The sequence below is a fragment of the Podarcis bocagei genome, assembly GCF_964188305.1.
Source record: "Podarcis bocagei genome assembly, chromosome: 8".
Lineage (NCBI taxonomy): Eukaryota > Metazoa > Chordata > Lepidosauria > Squamata > Lacertidae > Podarcis > Podarcis bocagei.
This window is the reverse complement of record NC_138133.1, coordinates 5,871,217-5,892,367: the sequence shown is the minus strand read 5'-3', so window position 1 is coordinate 5,892,367 and position 21,151 is coordinate 5,871,217. Positions and strand designations below refer to the sequence as shown.

Here is a 21,151-nt window from a genome sequence, read left to right as displayed (position 1 = left end):
CCTGTGTGCATGGTGGGGACCAAAGACAGACAAACTACCTCAGAGGTAGGATGATGTTTCTCCTTTGATGCCCACCCGCCAGGGTCCAAGTATTAGATCAATACTGAAACTGGTCTATTCTCTTCAGTGCCCTCCCCCTCAGCTCCACTGAGTGCAAATGAAGACCATTAGGTATCATCAGCTCTGAGCCAGTAAGTGCTACAGTCAATGAGGTCATCAGTACAGACGAGTAATTGCCATGACCAGATTCCCCCAAACTAGTAAGAATGCCATGAAGGTTGGTTTGGGTAACTCTCCTTTCAGGTCTTAGGCTGCCCACTATAGGATCCTTTTGCTTTCTAACCTACATAGCACTTGCCAGTTGCGGCACATTTAAAAAGAATGGCTGGGGTCCAATTACAGCCAGTCTTTAATTATTGACTGCCTAGCAGATGAGAAAGCTCCTGTCATTCATCCTCTCATTCGGCCAATTTAGCAACAAGAACAAAATACTACCATTCAGCCCCAACTGGGAACTGATAGATCCTGCCTTGTTTGAAGCTAGAAGGAGAAGGCCAGATACTGCCATGCCAAACAGAGGCCTAGAGAATGGTGCCACCATGCCCACGCCAACTGTCCACAGAGGCAGCGTTGAGAACACGCTGCACAATTTACACCTCCAAAAGATTAAAGCAAAAGCGTCTTCTGTGGAGTTCAAAGATACACATAAAAAGGTTGCATCCACATTACACATGACCTCCTACATTAAAACAATGGGTTAAGCATTGCATCCAATGCTCAATTAAATACCAATAATTTGATCAGTGAAATCCAACCCTCACTGGTATATGAAACAGGGAAACTCTAGATCTGAACCATGATGTCAAAGTACTTTGTACAATATTTTTCCCAACTGTCCACAGAGGCAGCATTGAGAACATGCACAACCATTTACATCTCCAAAAAATTAAAGCAAATGCATTTTCTGTGGAGTTCAAAGGTGCACAAAAAATGTTGCATCCACATTACAGATGAAGTCCTGTATTAAAATAATGGGTTACATGTTGCAGCCAATGTTCAATTAAATGCCAACAATTTAAGGAGAGGAACCCAATTCTTGCTATTGAATGGAACAGGGAAATTCTGTATCTGAACCACCGGGGGTGTGAGTGCGGGTGTGTATTACAATGATCTTCAATATAAACTATAGGCAACCTATTCAGACTTGTAAATATAAGCAGCCTAGTACTAGATTAAAATCAATTTATAACATAAATCCAGATTGCTACAGCTCACTACAGGTTAAAAACGATACAGATACACTATATTGGGTGGTAATAATAATAGTATAGTAATACTATTGGAATACTATTTGGATCCCTTCCAATCGGGATTCAGGCCTCATCACGGGACTGAAACTGCCTTGGTCGCACTGGTTGATGATCTCCGGCGGGCTAGGGACAAAGGTGAGAGCTGTTTCCTAGTTCTGCTGGATCTCTCAGCGGCGTTTGATACCATCGACCATAACATCCTTCTGGACCGTCTTGAGGGGCTGGGAGCTGGGGGCACTGTCATACAGTGGTTCCGCTCCTTCCTCCTGGGCCGTGTTCAGAAAGTGGTGGTGGGGGATGAGTGTTCAGACCCCTGGGCTCTCACTTGTGGGGTGCCTCAGGGTTCTGTCCTCTCCCCCATGCTTTTCAACATCTATATGCAGCCGCTGGGAGAGATCATCAGGGGGTTTGGGCTGGGTGTTCATCAGTATGCAGATGATACCCAGCTTTACCTCTCTTTCAAATCAGAACCAGTGAAGGCGGTGAAGGTCCTGTGTGAGTGTCTGGAGGCGGTTGGAGGATGGATGGCGGCAAACAGATTGAGATTGAATCCTGACAAGACAGAAGTACTGTTTCTGGGGGACAGGAGGCGGGCAGGTGTGGGGGATTCCCTGGTCCTGAATGGGGTAACAGTGCCCCTGAAGGACCAGGTGCGCAGCCTGGGAGTCATTTTGGACTCACAGCTGTCCATGGAGGCACAGGTTAAATCCGTGTCCAGGGCAGCTGTGTACCAGCTCCATCTGGTACGTAGGCTGAGACCCTATCTGCCCGCGGACTGCCTCGCCAGAGTGGTGCATGCTCTGGTTATCTCCCGCTTGGACTACTGCAATGCGCTCTACGTGGGGCTACCTTTGAAGGTGACCCGGAAACTACAACTAATCCAGAATGCAGCAGCCAGACTGGTGACTGGGAACGGCCGCTGAGACCATATAACACCGGTCTTGAAAGACCTACATTGGCTCCCAGTACGTTTCCGAGCACAATTCAAAGTGTTGGTGCTGACCTTTAAAGCCCTAAACGGCCTCGGTCCAGTATACCTGAAGGAGCGTCTCCACCTCCATCGTTCTACCCGGACACTGAGGTCCAGCACCGAGGGCCTTCTGGCAGTTCCCTCACTGCGAGAAGCCAAGTTACAGGGAACCAGGCAGAGGGCCTTCTCGGTAGTGGCGCCCTCCCTGTGGAACGCCCTCCCACCAGATGTCAAAGAGAACAACAACTACCAGACTTTTAGAAGACATCTGAAGGCAGCCCTGTTTAGGGAAGCTTTTAATGTTTGATGTATCATAGTATTTTAATATTCTTTTGGAAGCCGCCCAGAGTGGTTTAATATTCTTTTGGAAGCCAGATGGGCGGGGTATAAATAAATAAATAATAATAATAATAATAATAATTATTATTATTATTATTATTATTATTATTATTATTATTATTATTATTGTAATAACTGTAATAGCAATAGTAATAGTAATAACTGTAATAGTAATAGCAATAGTAATAGTAATAGTAATAACTGGGTGAATGTTGTAGTTGTCCATTCATCATGTCACAACGTACTTTATGCAAGGTATACATGTGCGTTGTGTGTGTATGTGTGTAACCAACCCCCCCCCCCCGAACAAATCTTGAAAAAAAGAGATTTATAACTAGCCTAGCTTTAGGGAGATTTAAGTAAATCATAAGCCCCCCCATGCCATTTTTATTGTGACTCATGATGATGTATGAATGCTTATTTTGTTTTTGGTTCTTTGTTAATGTTCTTGATATTGTTTTGTGGACTATGAGAGCTGTAATGCTTTGTGAATTTTATAATATGACTTTAGCCTATTTTTAAACTTGTTTTGTTAAAAGTGTATTTTAAAAGGTGGTTGTTTTTCTTTACTGATGATTTGTTTATTATTTTATATGATTTTTATTGTGCTTGTGATGTTCTACTGTGTTATTGTTTATGGTACAATAAGCCGCTTTGTGACTAATGTGAGTGAGTGTCCCATATCTTCCTGCTGAAATCCTGCCACTTTTTATAATACCAATGTTCTGGTTTATTCTTTGTCCCACTTTCATTATACAGTAGTGCCCCTACAAATGGCAATAGTTTAACTAGCAAGTAGTGATATTTTTCATGTAAGTTTATGTAAATCTTATTACCTAGTTTAGATTTTGTTACCTCGCTCTGTGCTAAGGACTAATGCAATGACAGCTGTTCTCTTAAAAATTGCAATAACACTGGGGAGGCAGCTCAAAACAACTAATAAAGAAAAATGATGTGTGGACAATCCAGGATACATTGACTATTAATACACTATTATTGTGTCAAATGTTGAAGAACAAAACAAAGAACAAAAAATTGCAATATCCCCTGAAAGTAGTATGTACTTATAAGCAAAAGTATGCATATCACTGATGATATTTTCTGCCAACAGAAAGAAGTGTATTTCCTTGATTATATAGTAAAAAAAATGACATACTCCAAACCACGTGCCATAAAAGGAGCACAAAACCTCACTTCTTATCATTTAAGATTAAATTTATTTAAGCACTAAAGCTGAAATCGTAAGCCATCTTCCCTGGAAGTAAGCCTCGTTGAATTCAATACAACTACTGGGTAGATATCCTTGGGATTGAACTGTCAATATAAAACAAAATAGAAAATGGAATACCCCAACTGACTACGAAATGGCTAATTGCACAAGGTGGTTTAGTCTCATCTACTTAGACTAGATAGGAAAGATGATGACTCATGAGGGCATTTATATTGCAAGCTGCCATGTGATCTTTGGATGAAAGGCAGAATAGAAAGCTAATAAATAATTAAAATGAACATAAAAAACAAAATAAAGACCCACCTATTAATTTCTATATGAAAAACTAACCAAAGGCTGAAAAAGGCAGGTACACTTGCAGTATAAAAGGTTGTATTGCAATGTCACTAAAGCTAAAGAACTACAGAGTGTACCATACATGTAACTGCAGAGAACAAATCTTACCTCTTCACCATTAGCCATTTCAGAATGAAAATTGTCTCCACTGTTGCCTGTAAAAGGCACAACAGGTTTCTCACTGCCAATAATATTGTCTACCATCTGAGCACTGGGTGTCAGGAAGGCAAACTCATTCTTCCTGGTCTCAGAAGACAGACACAGCTGGTAGGAATAGGGCAAAGTCCCATCTTCAAAGTTGGGTGGGAAGATGGCACCATTCTTGGAATGGGGAACAGGACCAAAGCACTGTAGGAACCTGGGATGCCCTGATTGACGGAGCTTCACTGTAACGGCCAGAATGACAGTCAAGAGGAACAAGGAGGAGATCACAGCTAAGGCCAGGACCAAGTAGAACTGCAGGTCAGACTGATACTCCGAGCTGCTGGGTTGGCTCTTCATTTCCGGAAGGGCCTCCTGAAAGTTCTCAGCAAACACCAGGTTCAGAGTCATGGTGGCCGAGAGAGACGGCTGCCCGTTATCCTTCACCATAATGACCAGTCTCTGTTTCACAGCGTCTCTCTCCACAAAGGCCCTGGCGGTCCTGATCTCTCCAGTATGAGAACCAATCGTGAAGAGTGCTGGCTCAGTGGCCTGAGTCAGGTGGTAGGAGAGCCAGGCATTGTGTCCAGAATCTGCATCCACGGCCACCACCTTGGTGACAAGATAATCTGCCTCGGCCGAACGAGGCACCATCTCAAACAAGGCTGAGCCCTTGGCTTCTTGTGAGGGGGACAGGATACGAGGGCTGTTATCATTCCTGTCAAGAACAAACACCCTGACGGTCACATTGCTGCTGAGAGGGGGAGAACCCCCATCTTGGGCCTTCACTTGCAGCCGAAACTCTCTGAATTGTTCATAGTCAAAGGATCTCTGGGCATAGATGGTGCCAGTCTCTGAATTAATGGAGATATAGGAGGAGATGGGAAGCTCCTCGATGTTGCTGTTGAGGATGGAGTATGTGATCTGTGAGTTCTGGTCCATATCGGGATCAGAGGCTTTGATGGTGAAAATGGAGGCACCTGAAGGATTGTTTTCTGGCACATAGATGTTGTAGGATGGTTTCTGAAATGTAGGGGTATTATCATTGACATCTGAGATCTGTAGTGGGATCGTTTTGTGTGTGGAAAGAGGTGGAGTTCCTCTATCAGTGGCTGTGATTGTAATATTATATGCAGGCGCTATTTCTCTATCCAAAGGACTGTCTGTCTGGAGCTTGAAGTAATTGCTTGATGAGGGAAGAACTTTGAAGGGTAAATCATCCTGTAAATAGCAAGTAACCTTCCCATTATCTCCACTATCTCTGTCATTTACATTGATCAGAGCAATAACTGTCCCTGGCAGAGAATCTTCAGGAACAGGGCTGAACATGGAGGCTAAGGTCACATCTGGGGCATTATCATTCTCATCATGAACCCTTAGCTCAATGTTAGAATGTGTCATCAAGCCACCTCCATCTTTTGCAGCAACTGTCATTGTATATTCATCGTTGTCCTCAAAATCCAGTTGCTCCAAGAGGGTGATTGAGCCACTGATGGGATCCAGCTTGAATTTCCGTTCGGCAGTTGCTGGTATGTTACTAAAATGATACCTGATTTGGGCATATAAACCTTCATCCTTATCAGAGGCTGCAACCTGGAGAACAAGTGACCCAACAGGAACATTTTCAGATAAACTGACCTTGTACACCACTTGAGTGAAAACAGGCGGGTTGTCATTGGCATCAGTGACATTAATCCATATATGAACAGTCCCAGTTTTCCTAGGCTCACCCCCATCCATAGCGGTAAGAACCAAGTGAAGGGTCTGTTCACTTTCTCGGTCAAGAGGTTTCTGCAGCACCAGTTCTGCATATTTATTTCCATCTTTTCTCTCTCTAACTTCCAAAGTGAAGTACTGATTGGAGCTCAGCTGGTAATCCTGGAGAGAGTTCATCCCAATGTCAGGATCTTCTGCTTTCCCAAGGAGAAATTGTGTGCCCAGCAGAGTGGATTCAAGGATCTCTAAATTGATATTGCTATTCAGGAATTGTGGTGCATTATCATTAACATCCTGGATTTCCACTAGTACGTGAAAAATATTCAAAGGGTTTTCTACCACAACTTCAAAATTAACAAAGCAATGTGGATTTTTGCCACATATCCCCTCCCTATCAATCCTGTCATTTACATAGAGGTTTCCATTCTCTGCATTGATACTGAAATGCTGCATTTTAGCCACAGACACAGTGTGCAGATTGCGATGTTTTAGTTCTCTGGCGCTCAGTCCCAGGTCCTTGGCGAGGTTCCCCACAACGGAACCCTTTGCCATCTCCTCAGGGGTTGAATAATGAATCTGCTCTGATGCAGCCCAACAGGTAAAAGACAATAGAGAGAGAAGCAGTACTTGCCTTGTGAGTGCCCTGCCATTCCCTGGGTGCCTTCTCTCCATCTGGCTGGTTCTCTCAAAAACAGGCTGCTTCCTTTTCTCAGTTTCCTATGCTCAAGCTCTCACAGTGATGAAGGAAACAACATGAGGTATCACTGAGGAAGAATAAACTGCCTTATTCTTATATTTGTGCAAAGCAAAAGAGATTTTTCCTTCTCTGCAAGAGTTCCCTGTCTCTGTGCTCTTCAGCTGGCTTGATCTGAATAACAGTGATGGGAGTTACTGCAGTCTAGGAAGCATCACTGGATCTCTATCCTCTCTCTGGCTCTCATACTGGCCAACACTGACACTTAGAGGACTACTCAAGGAACTGCATAGTGTTCTATGAAAATAGACAGAGGTGAATAAATGCAGATATTTCTCCAGCACATACTGTACCTTCCTTTCTGCTCACTGAGTGGAGCATTTGAGAAAGCTTTTCCTTGGTGTTCTTTCTTAGTGTACAGCTACCCTCATTTATGTTCGTGGCTTTTCAGTACTGTGAAAATTGGGTTCATATCTGATACTGCAATTACATGAAGGTTATTCACATCTTCTTTTTTATTGTAAACATTATTATTAATATATAAATATCCAGTTACATATTAAAACATATTTCTTAAAATTAACGTATTACGATAATAGTTATGCTGTAGTAGAACAAGAGCTGTAAGTCTACTGTATTTTTTTCTTGAATAGAAGTAATATAAACACCCTATTGAAAATATTCTCTTTTTTTATCTCTCCTAAGTTGTTGGATGTCTGTTCATCAACATTTATGGAACACAGCACAAGTTCTTCTCAGTGTTGGGTAGGAATTCCAAGAGTAACGTAATGAAAGTGTGTTCGCTGGTATTGGTTCTACATCAGACTCTGCCACCTGCCTCCTACCTGCTGGTGCCATACAAATGTCCTTGCTTAGCAGTTGCTCCCCTGTGATCAAAGCAGGAACTCAGCACAAGTGTAGGACCAATGGCTGTAGCTGCTCTACCAGCAGTAAAAAAAGGTAAAGGACCCCCGGATAGTTAAGTTCAGTCAAAGGCGACTATGGGGTGGCAGCGCTCATCTCTATTCCAGGCCGAGGGAGCCGGCATTTGTCCACAGACAGCTTTCCAGGTCATGTGGCCAGCATGACTAAACAGCTTTTGGCAAAACGGAACACCTTGACGGAAGCTAGGCATGATCCAACAGGATAAAATGTTTGTTGGCACTTTACGTGTGAGCTAATATCATGATAATAGCATCATGAAGTTTGGGAACTGAGAACAGGGGAGAGACAAGAGGTGTTAGAAGAAATCAGTTGTGTCTAATTGAAAGAGTATATGATAGAGGTCTTATTAGAAAATAACTAAAGTAATTTACTTTCAGTTTGTACGCATTAAAGGTAATAGCTCCTCTTATTGCTCCATAGAACTGCCTACAAGACCATAAACCCAATCTGGAGATGTGTATCCTGGAACCCCACTGAACAGAACTGACATTTCCAAGTGATCACAACCAGAGTGCTGCCTAATTTTCAACATGCTTCTAGTTTTTCATCTGCTAGTCTATCACACAGAAACATTGCACACCATTCTATTTCATAAAAACATAAGAAGAGCCCTGCTGGATCAGGCCAGAGCTCTATTGAGTCCAGCATCCTTTCTCCCACTGTGGCCAACCAATTGCCCCTCAAAAGCTCTGCCCTTGGTCCACATTCAGAGGTGTCTGGTACTAGACATAATATAGCCAATGTGACAATGATTTTTTTCTAATCCCCCTTTAAAACCACCCAAGCAGGTGACCATCGGTGCACCTTGTGATAGTGATTTCCATTGTTTGTTTGTTTAAATAAGTAAATTATTTAGAAATGGTTTATATAAAAACAAAATGGCTAGGCATACAATTATCATTAAATTCCTATTATGAAATCAAATAAAGCATATAGCCTTCATAAACATCCAAATAAAGTATGTGGGTCTGGGTTATCTTGAACTTCATTGCACCAATAAATTATGAAAAAACACACAGAAAGTTATCAGACTGCCTCCCCTCTCTGATTTTTACTGTATTAATTACTTGAACAATTGATAAAATATTCCATGCTGTAGTAATCCATTCCACTAAAGTTAGTGTTTTTAGCCCTGCCCCCTGCCCACAATTATAACAAATAGTTGCTCTGGCCACAGACAGTAGCTGTTGGAGTAATTATCTGACTTCTGTTGTTCTAAATCCTTAAAGTAATCATATAAGACAATGAGAGGATCCATTGGCAAAGTGCATCCTCTTATTCTTTCAGTTTCCCTTATCTTCACCCAATGGCCACAGGCTCCGGTAATATGGGGGAGAGGGATCTCTCTATTCATTTTCTCAACCTCGTTCATAATTCTATACAGCTGTCTCACTTCCCTTCTTGTAATTTATTTTATCTAAACTAAATATCCCTACAGAAGTTGTTGCACCCATGGATCATTTGGGATGCCTTTTTCTGTGCTTGCTGTTATTTCACACAACTTCTTTTTATGAATCCTCCAGAAAAGCCACATACAGCCCCAAATTATACTACAAAGAAACAGGAAGCATTCATGTTTTATGCATTCTGCAGTTAAGTTGATCATAACAGGGCAAATAAACTGTGCTTTGTGTGAGTGAAAAAGTACAAATCCTTATTTTTAATTGATGAGGGATGTATAAATAACTATATATTTATGGTGACATGCTAATACCCCACAGGAAGATTGAACCCTCAAGCTGCATGCATGCTTACATTTCCTTTAATTCCTGAGATGAAGACTCACTCTGCCATTATTGTATGCCTCAGAATTTATGCTGCGTCTAGCATTGCAACTTAAAAGCTACTTGTAGGAAAAGTTCTTCACTATCAGAACTGCTGCTAATACTGTAATTTGATTTTGCTGACCCCTTTATATAGTAAAATGAAATAAAAATATTAGTTTTATTCCTATAAGGTAAGGCTGTTTCTGAAACAAAACTTACCTGCTCACCAACCTCCTCTTTCGCACTGGCATCCCCATAGTTGCCATCCACAAGAACCACCTGAGAGATATCATTGCATAGCAAGTTTTCTGCCACCTGGATATGGGATTTCAGGAAAGAGATCTGCTCTTTCCTCATCTCTGACGATAGGCAGAGTTGGTAGGAATAAGGTAAAGTTCCTTCTTCATAGTTTGGCGGAAATATGACCTGCGCCTTAGAAAAAGCATTAGGTTCAAAGCATTGGAATAATTTGGGATTTCCTGATTGTCGAAGTTTCATGACAATGACCAGAATCACCGTTAGGAGGAACAAAAATGAGATCAATGCCAAAGCCAGCACCAAGTAAAACTGGAGGTCAGAATGATGTTCTGTGTCACTGGATTGCCTAGTCATTTCCGGAAGTGCCTCTTGGAAGTTCTCGGCAACCACGAGGTTGAGGACCACAGTAGCTGAGAGTGGAGCCTTCCCATTGTCCTTCACCAAGATGACCAGCTTCTGTTTCACAGCATCTTTCTCCAGAAGGGCTCGTGACGTCCTGATCTCTCCCGTGTGGGTCCCAATGGTGAAGAGGGCCGGCTCTGTGGCCTGCAGCACTTGGTAGGAGAGCCAGGCATTGTGCCCAGAGTCAGCGTCCACAGCCACCACTTTGGTCACTAGGTAGCCTGGCTCTGCCGAGTGAGGAACCATCTCAAACAAGGCAGAGTCCTCAACACCTGGGACAGGATACAGAACGCGAGGGCTGTTATCGTTCTGATCCAAAATGAACACCCACACGGTGGCGTTGTTGCTGAGAGAGGGAGAGCCGCCATCTTGGACCTTCACTTGGATCTGAAACTCCCTGAATTGCTCATAGTCAAAGGAGCGCTGTGCATAGATAGTTCCCGTCTCAGAGTTGATGGAGACGTAAGAGGAGAGAGGCAGCTCCTCCATGTTGCTGTTGAGGATGGAGTAAGTGATACGTGAGTTGCGGTCCAGATCCGGGTCCGAGGCTTTGATGGAGAAAATGGAGGCACCTGAGGGATTGTTTTCAGGCACAAAGACACTGTGGGTTGATTTTTCAAAGGCAGGGGGGTTGTCATTGATGTCTGAAATCTGCAGGGAGATGGTTTTGTTGGAGGAGAGAGGGGGGCTACCTTTGTCGGTGGCCGTGATTGTGATGTTGTATCCTGAGGCTTTTTCTCTGTCCAATGGACTGTCTGTGTGGATTTTATAGTTGTTCTTCGATATAGATGCTATTTTAAATGGTACATTACTTTGTAGATGGCATGTAATTTTTCCATTTTCTCCAGAATCTCTATCCTTTACATTGATGAGAGCAATTATTGTTCCAGAAACAGAGTTTTCTGATACTGGGGTGGATAAGGAGGCCACGATGATCTCTGGAGCATTGTCATTCTCATCTATAATCTTTATATCAACATTACAGTGAGCCACTAATCCTCCTCCATCTCTTGCTTCAACTGTCATAGTGTATTTTTCAGTTTCCTCAAAGTCAAGGGTCTCCTTAATTGTAATTGTTCCACTTTGTGGATCTAGTCTAAATTTCTCATAGACTTTTTCTGGGACTTTACTGAATGTGTAACTGATCTGACTATTTGAACCTTCATCCTTATCAGAGGCTTTTACTTGGAGTATGGGGGACCCCACAGGGGAATTTTCCCTTAGACTAACTGTATAAACTTCTTGAGTGAAGACTGGTGGGTTGTCATTGGCATCTGTGACATTAATCCATATCTGGGCAGTCCCAGTTTTTCTGGGTTCACCCCCATCCAGGGCCGTAAGGATCAACTGAAGGGAGTGCTCACTCTCCCGATCCAAAGGTTTCTGCAGCGCCAATTCTGCATATTTATGGCCATCCAGACTATGCTTAATTTCTAATATAAAGAACTGATTTAGGCTTAACTGATAATTCTGGAGAGTATTAATCCCAATATCAGGATCTTCAGCTTTCCCAAGGAGAAATCTGGCACCCGGCAATGTGGATTCAATTATTTCAAGTTTAATATCGGCTTCTAAGAATTGTGGCGCATTATCATTAATGTCTTGGATTGCTAGACTAACATGGAAAACGTTCAATGGATTTTCGACCACAGCTTCAAAATCAATAAGGCAGTGTGTGCTCTCTCTACACATCCCCTCACGATCTATCCTCTCATTCACATATAGGTTTCCATTTTCAGCATTGATAGTGAAATATGGCTTTTTACCTTCAGAAAGGATATGCAGGTTTCTGCTCTTCAGTTCTCTGGCATTCAGTCCTAGATCCTTGGCAAGATTTCCCACCAAAGACCCCTTTGCCATCTCCTCAGGAATGGAATAGTTAACCTCTTCCAAAACTGCTCCAGAAAACAAAGATGATAATATCAGAAGTGTTATATACCTTCCTGCTGTTTGAAAGCTCTTTCCAGGCAGGATTCCTCTCATCTTCATTTTCCTCTTCTCTTTGATGAGCACAGGATTTCAGATTTCCACCAAGACAGGAGATTTCCCCTCAGTAAAAAAAGAACTGGATCCTTTGGCTTTTATGTGCTGCAGTGTTTTCTGTTTTCCAGCTGAAACGTTTGTTCCCGCGTCTGCTGGTATTCCCGATGTGCAGTTTGGGACAAAGAGATCTCTCTGCAGAAAGCATCAGTGGAACTTCAGCTGCCCATGGATTGCCGCCTTGTCCAACAGTGACACTGTGAGTCTGAAGCAGAGAACTGCAATCTTTCCCCAGTGATTTTTCTTCCCCAATTCATGACATGACATAGTAGTATTTTAAAGTAATGACTCAGACCATATTCTCATACAGGTTTTCTGAATATGCCTGTTGGAAAGTGTTATCTGTTCACCATTACAATAGGTTAAAAGGAATCAGCTTCAAATTAATATTTGCAGCAAAGAAAAAGCAGTAATGAATTTATAGCACTATTTCCACTATTTCTTTAGGAAAAATCAGAATAGCAGACTGCAGTATGAGAATGCTATCGTTGATTATAATAAAACACTTTTAAACAAATTAGAAAAATATTGTATTAGGTATTTACAGGCATCTTAGACTGTGTGTGGAAAGCCTAAAACCGTGTCTGAAAATTGTCTTTATCTTTACATAATTTCACTGAAAATAGTGCCACATCTCAAGTCCTAATTTATCACCTTATGCCCACATGATTTCTGGTCTGTTTGTGTAGCTTTCTCCTTCAACAGTTGTACTGTGTCAGTATTTACCTTTGCCATTTTCCCCACCTGCCCATTTGTCCAGTTATGATAGACACTTTGCTGATTTCATTTACTTGGTGGTGTGTGCTTTTGACCTTATACAACACCCCAGGTACTTCACAATATCACGGATATGGTTCATCCTCTCTACATATGCAAATAATATGGAGACCCCTATTTTGCCGGGGGATGGGATAGGACAACCAGAATTCTACTCAGAAATCTCTACAGTCCTTTCAGTATTTTAGAAAGTTACATGTGGTCTCCAACTGTCAATGCAACTTCATTTAATCAAGGAACAAAACTGCATACATAAGCCCTGGGTATGCTGGACCTCAAATGTTCTGAGCTTTCCAGGAATTCCATGGTATGAATTTTGCCTCTGACAGGAACTCACTTATATAAGAATTCTAAGGTAATGTGTCAAATCCAGACTCCATCATACTTAGAGTAGCCCCACTTAAACAAATTTGACTTAAATTAGTCTTGTTTGACTAATTGATCCAAGGATAACTAATTCTGAATCTGACCCATTATATGCAATGTCCTTTGAAACTTATAAATATCATATACACAGTATCATTATTATTGTCTAAATCATGAGGCAGAAATACATGACGCAGGCAGGTAGCATTATTGAAAAAACTGACATGGAAATTGAAGAAACAAGAGGCCAGGGGAAATATGATTACTTTTATGCAGTCTTGGATGACTTTATAGATTATACAAACAATGAGGCATGTGGCAGAACAGTGCCTTGGCATAGCTGTCAACTTTTCCCTTTGCTTGCGAGGAATCCTATTCGGAATAAGGGAATTTCCCTTGAAAAAATGGCAACGTTGACAGCTATGTGCCTTGGCCTACAGCACAGTTTGGTGTGCATGAAGCACATATTTTATTTTATTTTTCCTGCTTCCTTCTTGCCTTTGTATAATCCCTGCAGACCAACACTGCTGCTGATACAATATATATTTGTAGTTGTGATCAACAGTCAAAGAGATGGAGGTTATTACGTACCAGTTTGTTTTTGTTAAGATTGAAATGATTTTAGAATATACACTTTAGCAAAGCTCTGTGGAGTATTTGAAGATAACTCTCTGGCTGTATGTAGTTGTTTTATTTTTGTTTTAAATAAAATTTAAAAATAAATAAATGCACAACGCATGTATTTAAGAAAATATTCCACATTATCTGTCCGCCTGTCTGTCTCTCAGACAGTTGTGTAGAAAGAGCTTTGATGCAATGTGGTTTCACTTAAAGGAATATAGGGGCTGGAAATATCCACAATCGACTCATTTATTTACAAGTCTGATCTGATTTCTACCAAGTTGAAGGCCTTCCTTGCAGGTCACATTTAATTGGTGACCCCAATCTGGACTTAAGATTGGGATCAGTACTGAAACTGGTATTTGCTCTTCACTCAATTTTGTGTAGAGGAGGACATTTAAACACCAGGAGCTGGTAAATCTTAGGTATGAGATAATTAGTTCTCCTTTCCAGATCCACCCAAGGTAGTAAGGACACTATGAAGCTAAGCATCCTTTTATGCCATGTTCCACCCACTCTAGGTTCCTTAGGTTTCTAATCTACATAGAACATGTGCATTGTGGACTATTTAAATGGAATACTGGTATCTAGATGTAGCAAGGCTTTAAATCTCCACACTCTGAATTTTAATACTGAATTCCAGTATTAAAGTTAGAAAAATGTGTGGACTAAACTAATTTGGATGTCATTAGTTTGATAAGGCAATTCAATCAGATGTTTCTGGAACTTTCCTCTTCATTGAATGAAACAGGGAAGCTCTAGATCTGAACTATGTATAAATACTTTATACAATGATGTTTAATATGAATTGTAGGCAGCAATTCATTGTATAATTTCTAAGTGAAATTATATAAACAGCATAATTCACACTCATAACTTAGATTCAAACAATCTACTGAAGTTCATGGTAGCTGCAGTTCATTAAACTGAAAACTCACACAGTATAAATTAACAAATTTATAATTAATTTGATTTTATGGAGAAGGAAGTAAAGCATAATTTACAGACACCTCTCAAAAGTATATGTCTTTAAAATCTATTGCTTAAAAAAAATGCTAGTAATACTAATAACAGTGACAGTATTTTCCGCTATATAGCAAGGTGCCCTCCTTTGATTCTACAGCCAAAATTTCTGCCCCCCCAAGCCAAGTAATGTGAAAAACAAAGTTCTTTCCCTCACTTTATTTAATTTAATAAAAGTAGTTGAAGGTCAACTCCTCAAAATACTAGTTGTTCAAATGACAACAAGATAAGTTCTACCAGATGGTTTCAAGGGCATGGCTCAAAGCTGCAATGTGTAGCTTCCCCATGGAGTGAAAAGGACGCATCCTGATTCATGAAAGCCAAATGATGTAAGAGCCAAACTATTCATTTATATGATGAAAAACAAAAAGGCAGTCACATTAGCTGGATAAAAAGCACTCTGACAATGTCACTAATGGCAAAGAATGATAGATAATGGCATTCAATTGCAGAAAACAAACCTTACCTGTTCTCCATTATCTACTGCAGAATCAAAATTGTTTCCTACATTGCCTGTAAAAGGCACAGCAGGTTTCTCACCACTAAGAATATTGTCTGCCATCTGAACATTGGGTGTCAGGAAGGCAAACTCATTTTTCCTGGTCTCAGAAGACAGACACAGCTGGTAGGAATAGGGCAAAGTCCCATCTTCAAAGTTGGGTGGGAAGATGGCACCATTCTTGGAATGGGGAACAGGACCAAAGCACTGTAGGAACCTGGGATGCCCTGATTGACGGAGCTTCATTGTAACGGCCAGAATGACAGTCAAGAGGAACAAGAAAGAGATCACAGCTAAGGCCAGCACCAAGTAGAACTGCAGGTCAGACTGATACTCCGAGCTGCTGGGTTGGCTCTTCATTTCCGGAAGGGCCTCCTGAAAGTTCTCAGCAAACACCAGGTTCAGAGTCATGGTGGCCGAGAGAGACGGCTGCCCGTTATCCTTCACCAGAATGACCAGTCTCTGTTTCACAGCGTCTCTCTCCACAAAGGCCCTGGCCATCCTGATCTCTCCAGTATGAGAACCAACCGTGAAGAGTGCCGGCTCAGTGGCCTGAGTCAGGTGGTAGGAGAGCCAGGCGTTGTGTCCAGAATCTGCATCCACGGCCACCACCTTGGTGACAAGATAATCTGCCTCGGCCGAACGAGGCACCATCTCAAACAAGGCTGAGCCCTTGGCTTCTTGTGAGGGGGACAGGATACGAGGGCTGTTATCATTCCTGTCAAGAACAAACACTCTGACGGTCACATTGCTGCTGAGAGGGGGAGAACCCCTATCTTGGGCCTTCACTTGCAGCCGGAACTCTCTGAATTGTTCATAGTCAAAGGATCTCTGGGCATAGATGGTGCCAGTCTCTGAATTAATGGAGATATAGGAGGAGATGGGAAGCTCCTCAATGTTGCTGTTGAGGATGGAGTATGTGATCCGTGAGTTCTGGTCCACATCGGGATCAGAGGCTTTGATGGTGAAAATGGAGGCACCTGAAGGATTGTTTTCTGGCACGTAGATGCTGTAGATTGATCTCTGAAAAGCAGGGGCATTATCATTGATATCTGAGATCTGTAGTGAGATTGTTTTGTGTGTGGAAAGAGGTGGAGTTCCTCTATCAGTGGCTATGATTGTAATATTATATGCAGGAGCTATTTCCCTATCCAGAGGACTGTCGGTCTGGAGCTTGAAGTAATTGTTAGATGAGGGAAGAATTTTGAAGGGTAAATTATCGTTTAAGTAGCAAGTAACCTTCCCATTATCTCCACTATCTTTGTCATTCACATTGATCAGTGCAATGATTGTTCCTGGCAGAGAATTTTCAGGAACAGGGCTGAACATGGAGGCTAAGGTCACATCTGGGGCATTATCATTCTCATCATGAACCCTTATCTCAATATTAGAATGTGTCACCAATCCACCACCATCTTTTGCAGCAACTGTCATAGTATATTCATCATTGTCCTCAAAATCCAGTTCCTCCAGAAGAGTGATTCTACCACTGATGGGATCCAGCCTGAATTTCTGTTCAGCAGTTGCCGGTATGTTGCTAAAATGATACCTGATTTGGGCATTTGTACCTTCATCCTTATCAGAGGCTGCAACCTGGAGAACACGTGACCCAACAGGAACATTTTCAGATAAGCTGACCTTGTATACCTCTTGAGTGAAAACAGGTGGGTTGTCATTGGCATCAGTGACATTAATCTGTATCTGGGCCGTCCCAGTTTTCCTAGGCTCACCCCCATCCATAGCAGTAAGAACCAAGTGAAGGGTCTGTTCACTTTCTCGGTCAAGAGGTTTCTGTAGCACCAGTTCTGCATATTTATTTCCATCCTTCCTTTCTCTAACTTCCAAAGAGAAATACTGATTGGAGCTCAACTGGTAATCCTGGAGAGAGTTCATCCCAATGTCAGGATCTTCTGCTTTCCCAAGGAGAAAGCGGGCCCCAGGCAAGGTTTGTTCTCCTGTCTCCAAGTTGATGTTGCCATTGAGGAATTGTGGTGCATTATCATTAACATCCTGGATTTCCACTAGTACATGGAAAATATTCAAAGGGTTTTCCACCACAACTTCAAAATTAACAAAGCAATTTGGATTTTTGCCACATATCCCCTCCCTATCAATCCTGTCATTTACATAGAGGTTTCCATTCTCTGCATTGATACTGAAATGCTGCATTTTAGCCACAGACACAGTGTGCAGATTGCGATGTTTTAGTTCTCTGGCGCTCAGTCCCAGGTCCTTGGCGAGGTTCCCCACAACGGAACCCTTTGCCATCTCCTCAGGGGTTGAATAATGAATCTGCTCTGATGCAGCCCAACAGGTAAAAGACAAGAGAGAGAGAAGCAGTACTTGCCTTGTGAGTGCCCTGCCATTCCCTGGGTGCCTTCTCTCCATTTGGCTGGTTCTCTCAAAAACAGGCTGCTTCCTTTTCTCAGTTTCCTATGCTCAAGCTCTCACAATGATGAAGGAAACAACACGAGGTATCACTGAGGAAGAATAAACTGCCCTTGTTCTTATATTTGTGCAAAGCAAAAGAGATTTTTCCTTCTCTGCCCGAGTTCCGTCACTGTGCTCTTCAGCTGGCCTGATCCGAATAGCAGTGATGGGAGTTACTGCAGTCTAGGAAGCATCAATGGATGTCTATCCTCTCTCTGGCTCTCATACTGGCCAACACTGACACTTAGAGCAGTGTTTCCCAACCTTTTTTGGGCAAAGGCACACTTGTTTCATGAAAAAAATCTCGAGGCACACCACCATGCCAGATGGGGAAAGGTCACTTTTTACTTATGTAAAAAAAAATAAAAAATAGTAACAGCATAGAAGGTAATGGTTAGGCTAGCATCCCTCTTCCAAATATGCTAGGTTTTTATTTGCAGGGACTGTTCTACATGGGAAAGCATTCAGCACTGTCATTCTCCCATCTGCCATCTGAATTGGTACTATTCTGGGTCAACTTACTCTGCTGCATGTGTAGATGAAAATGGCACCAAGTGTGGGGGAGGGGGCAGAACAGGTTTCAGATACAGGATATTAAGCATACACGTACTTCAGATTGAACTGGTTGCTTGCTTTGCAAGTTTTCATTTCCCAAATGACTGCCTTGGCAAGCGCAATACCTACCAGGCTCAACGCCGGTCTCGCGCTGCCGCTTCCCGCGCTCTCAAGGACCCGGGAGGAGGAAGGCGTGAAGGGAATCCCGAAGGCGCGAAAGCCTCGTGCATGCACAGGCCTTCCGCCTGCGACAGCCCAGTAGGCCGGCCGAAGCGAGCAGCGATGGGATGTGGGAGGGAGCTCGCTCGCCGCCCCGCGTGTGCCTATGTGGGGCACGTTACAGCCCCGTGACGTCAGCGCCACGCAGGCAGCCAGGCAGGCAGACGGCGAGAGCCCCGCGCTGGGCGGCCTCTCCTCGCCGCTGCCGCCCCGCCTCTCGCCGCCCGACTCGCCCGCCTCCCTCCCACGGCACACCAGGCAACGTCTTGCGGCACACTAGTGTGCCGCGGAACACCAGTTGGGAAACACTGACTTAGAGGACCACTCAAGGAACTGCATTTTGTTCTATGAAAATAGACAGAGGTGAATAAATGCAGGTGTTTCTCCAGCACATACTGTACCTTCCTTTCTGCTCACTGAGTGGAGCATTTGAGAAAGCTTTTCCTTGGTGTTCTTTCTTAGTGTACAGCTACCCTCATTTATGTTCGTGGCTTTTCAGTACTGTGAAAATTGGGGTCGTATCTAATACTGCAATTACATGAAGGTTATACACATCTTCATTTTTTTTTGAAACATGGAAACATTATTATTAATATATAAATATCCAGTTACATAGTAAAACCTTATCTTAAAATTAATGTATTACGATAATAGTTACGCTATAGTAGCACAAGAGCTGTAAGTCAACTGTATTTTTGTTGTTGTTGCTTAAATAGAATATAAACACCCTATTGAAATTATTCTCTTTTTTTATCTCTCCTAAGTTGTTGGATGTCTGTTCATCAACATTTATGGAACAGAGTACAAGTTCTTCTCAGTGTTGGGTAGGAATTCCAAGAGTAACGTAATGAAAGTGTGTTCGCTGGTATTGGTTCTACATCAGACTCTGCCACCTGCCTCCTACCTGCTGATGCCATACAAATGTCCTTGCTTAGCAGTTGCTCCCCTGTGATCAAAGCAGGAACTCAGCACAAGTGTAGGACCAATGGCTGTAGCTGCTCTACCAGCAGTAAAAAAAGGTAAAGGACCCCCGGATAGTTAAGTTCAGTCAAAGGCGACTATGGGGTGGCGGCGCTCATCTCTCTTTCAGGCCGAGGGAGCCGGCATTTGTCCACAGACAGCTTTCCAGGTCATGTGGCCAGCATGACTAAACAGCTTTTGGCAAAACGGAACACCTTGACGGAAGCTAGGCATGATCCAACAGGATGAAATGTTGGTTGGCACTTTACACGTGAGCTCATATCATGATAATAGCATCATGAAGTTTGGGAACTGAGAACAGTGGAGAGACAAGAGGTGTTAGAAGAAATCAGTTGTGTCTAATTGAAAGAGTATATGATACAGGTCTTATTAGAAAATAACTAAAGTAATTTACTTTCAGTTTGTACGCATTAAAGGGGATAGCTCCTCTTATTGCTCCATAGAACAGCCTACAGGACCATAAACCCAATCTGGAGATGTGTATGCTATTCAAATATTTTTGCCTGCCATATATCCCCTTGAAACTGGAACCCCACTGAACAGAACTGACATTTCCAAGTGATCACAACCAGAGTGCTGCCTAATTTTCAACATGCTTCTAGTTTTTCATGTGCTAGTCTATCACACAGAAACATTGCACACCATTCTATTTCATAAAAACATAAGAAGAGCCCTGCTGGATCAGGCCAGAGCTCTATTGAGTCCAGCATCCTTTCTCCCACTATGGGCAACCAATTGCCCCTCAAAAGCTCTGCCCTTGGCCCACATTCAGAGGTGTCTGGTACTAGACATAATATAGCCAACGTGACAATGATTTTTTTCTAATCCCCCTTTAAAACCACCCAAGTAGGTGACCATCGTTGCATCTTGTGATAGTGATTTCCATTGTTTGTTTGTTTAAATAAGTAAAATATTTAATAATGGTTTATATAAAAACCAAATGTTTGTGTATACAATTATCTTTAAATTTTTATTATGAACTCAAATAAAGTATATAGCCTTCATAAAGATCTGAATAAAGTATGTGGGTCTGCGTTATCTTGAACTTCATTGCACCAAAAAATTATGAAAAACACATTGAAAGTTATCAGACTGCCTCCTCTCTCTGATTCTTAATGTATTAATTATTTGAACCATTGATAAAATATTCCATGCTGTAGTAATCCATTCCCCTAAAGCTGGTGTTCTTAGCCAATGCCCTCAGTTATAACAAATAGTTGCTCTGGCCACAGACAGTAACTGTTGGAGTAATTATCTGTCGTCTGTTATACTAAATCCTTAAAACAACTAGATAAAACAATGAGAGGATCCATTGGGAAAGTGCATCCTGTCATTATTTCATTTTCTCTTATTATATCCACCCACAAATTCTTAATTTAGGGACATGCCTCCCAAATATGTTGCATCCTAGCATTGGTTGAATTGTACTTCCAACGTAATTATTTGCTATACTATAAATTTGACCAAACTGTGGGAGGCAGTGGAAGACAGGAGTGCCTGGCGTGCTCTGTCCATGGGGTCACGACGAGTCA

General features: G+C 42.2%; 1 protein-coding gene and 2 pseudogenes across 3 annotated transcripts; all 3 read right to left on the bottom strand.

The window, feature by feature from the left end:
* Positions 1 to 3,954: 3,954 nt before the first annotated feature.
* Positions 3,955 to 7,190, bottom strand: LOC308593699 (protocadherin gamma-B5 pseudogene; annotated as a pseudogene). Its single transcript has one exon. The product of its transcript is annotated as a protocadherin gamma-B5 pseudogene (transcript).
* A 2,442-nt stretch (positions 7,191 to 9,632) lies between these two features.
* LOC308593711 (protocadherin gamma-B5 pseudogene) lies at positions 9,633 to 12,447 on the bottom strand (annotated as a pseudogene). Its single transcript has one exon. The product of its transcript is annotated as a protocadherin gamma-B5 pseudogene (transcript).
* Positions 12,448 to 15,377: 2,930 nt separating this feature from the next.
* Positions 15,378 to 17,702, bottom strand: LOC308593608 (protocadherin gamma-B5-like; the record flags this gene model as incomplete). The annotated part of the gene is made up of 1 exon (XM_081206059.1): positions 15,378 to 17,702. The coding sequence occupies one exon, from the start codon at positions 17,700 to 17,702 to the stop codon at positions 15,378 to 15,380; it is 2,325 nt and encodes a 774-aa protein (XP_081062185.1).
* Positions 17,703 to 21,151: the final 3,449 nt, after the last annotated feature.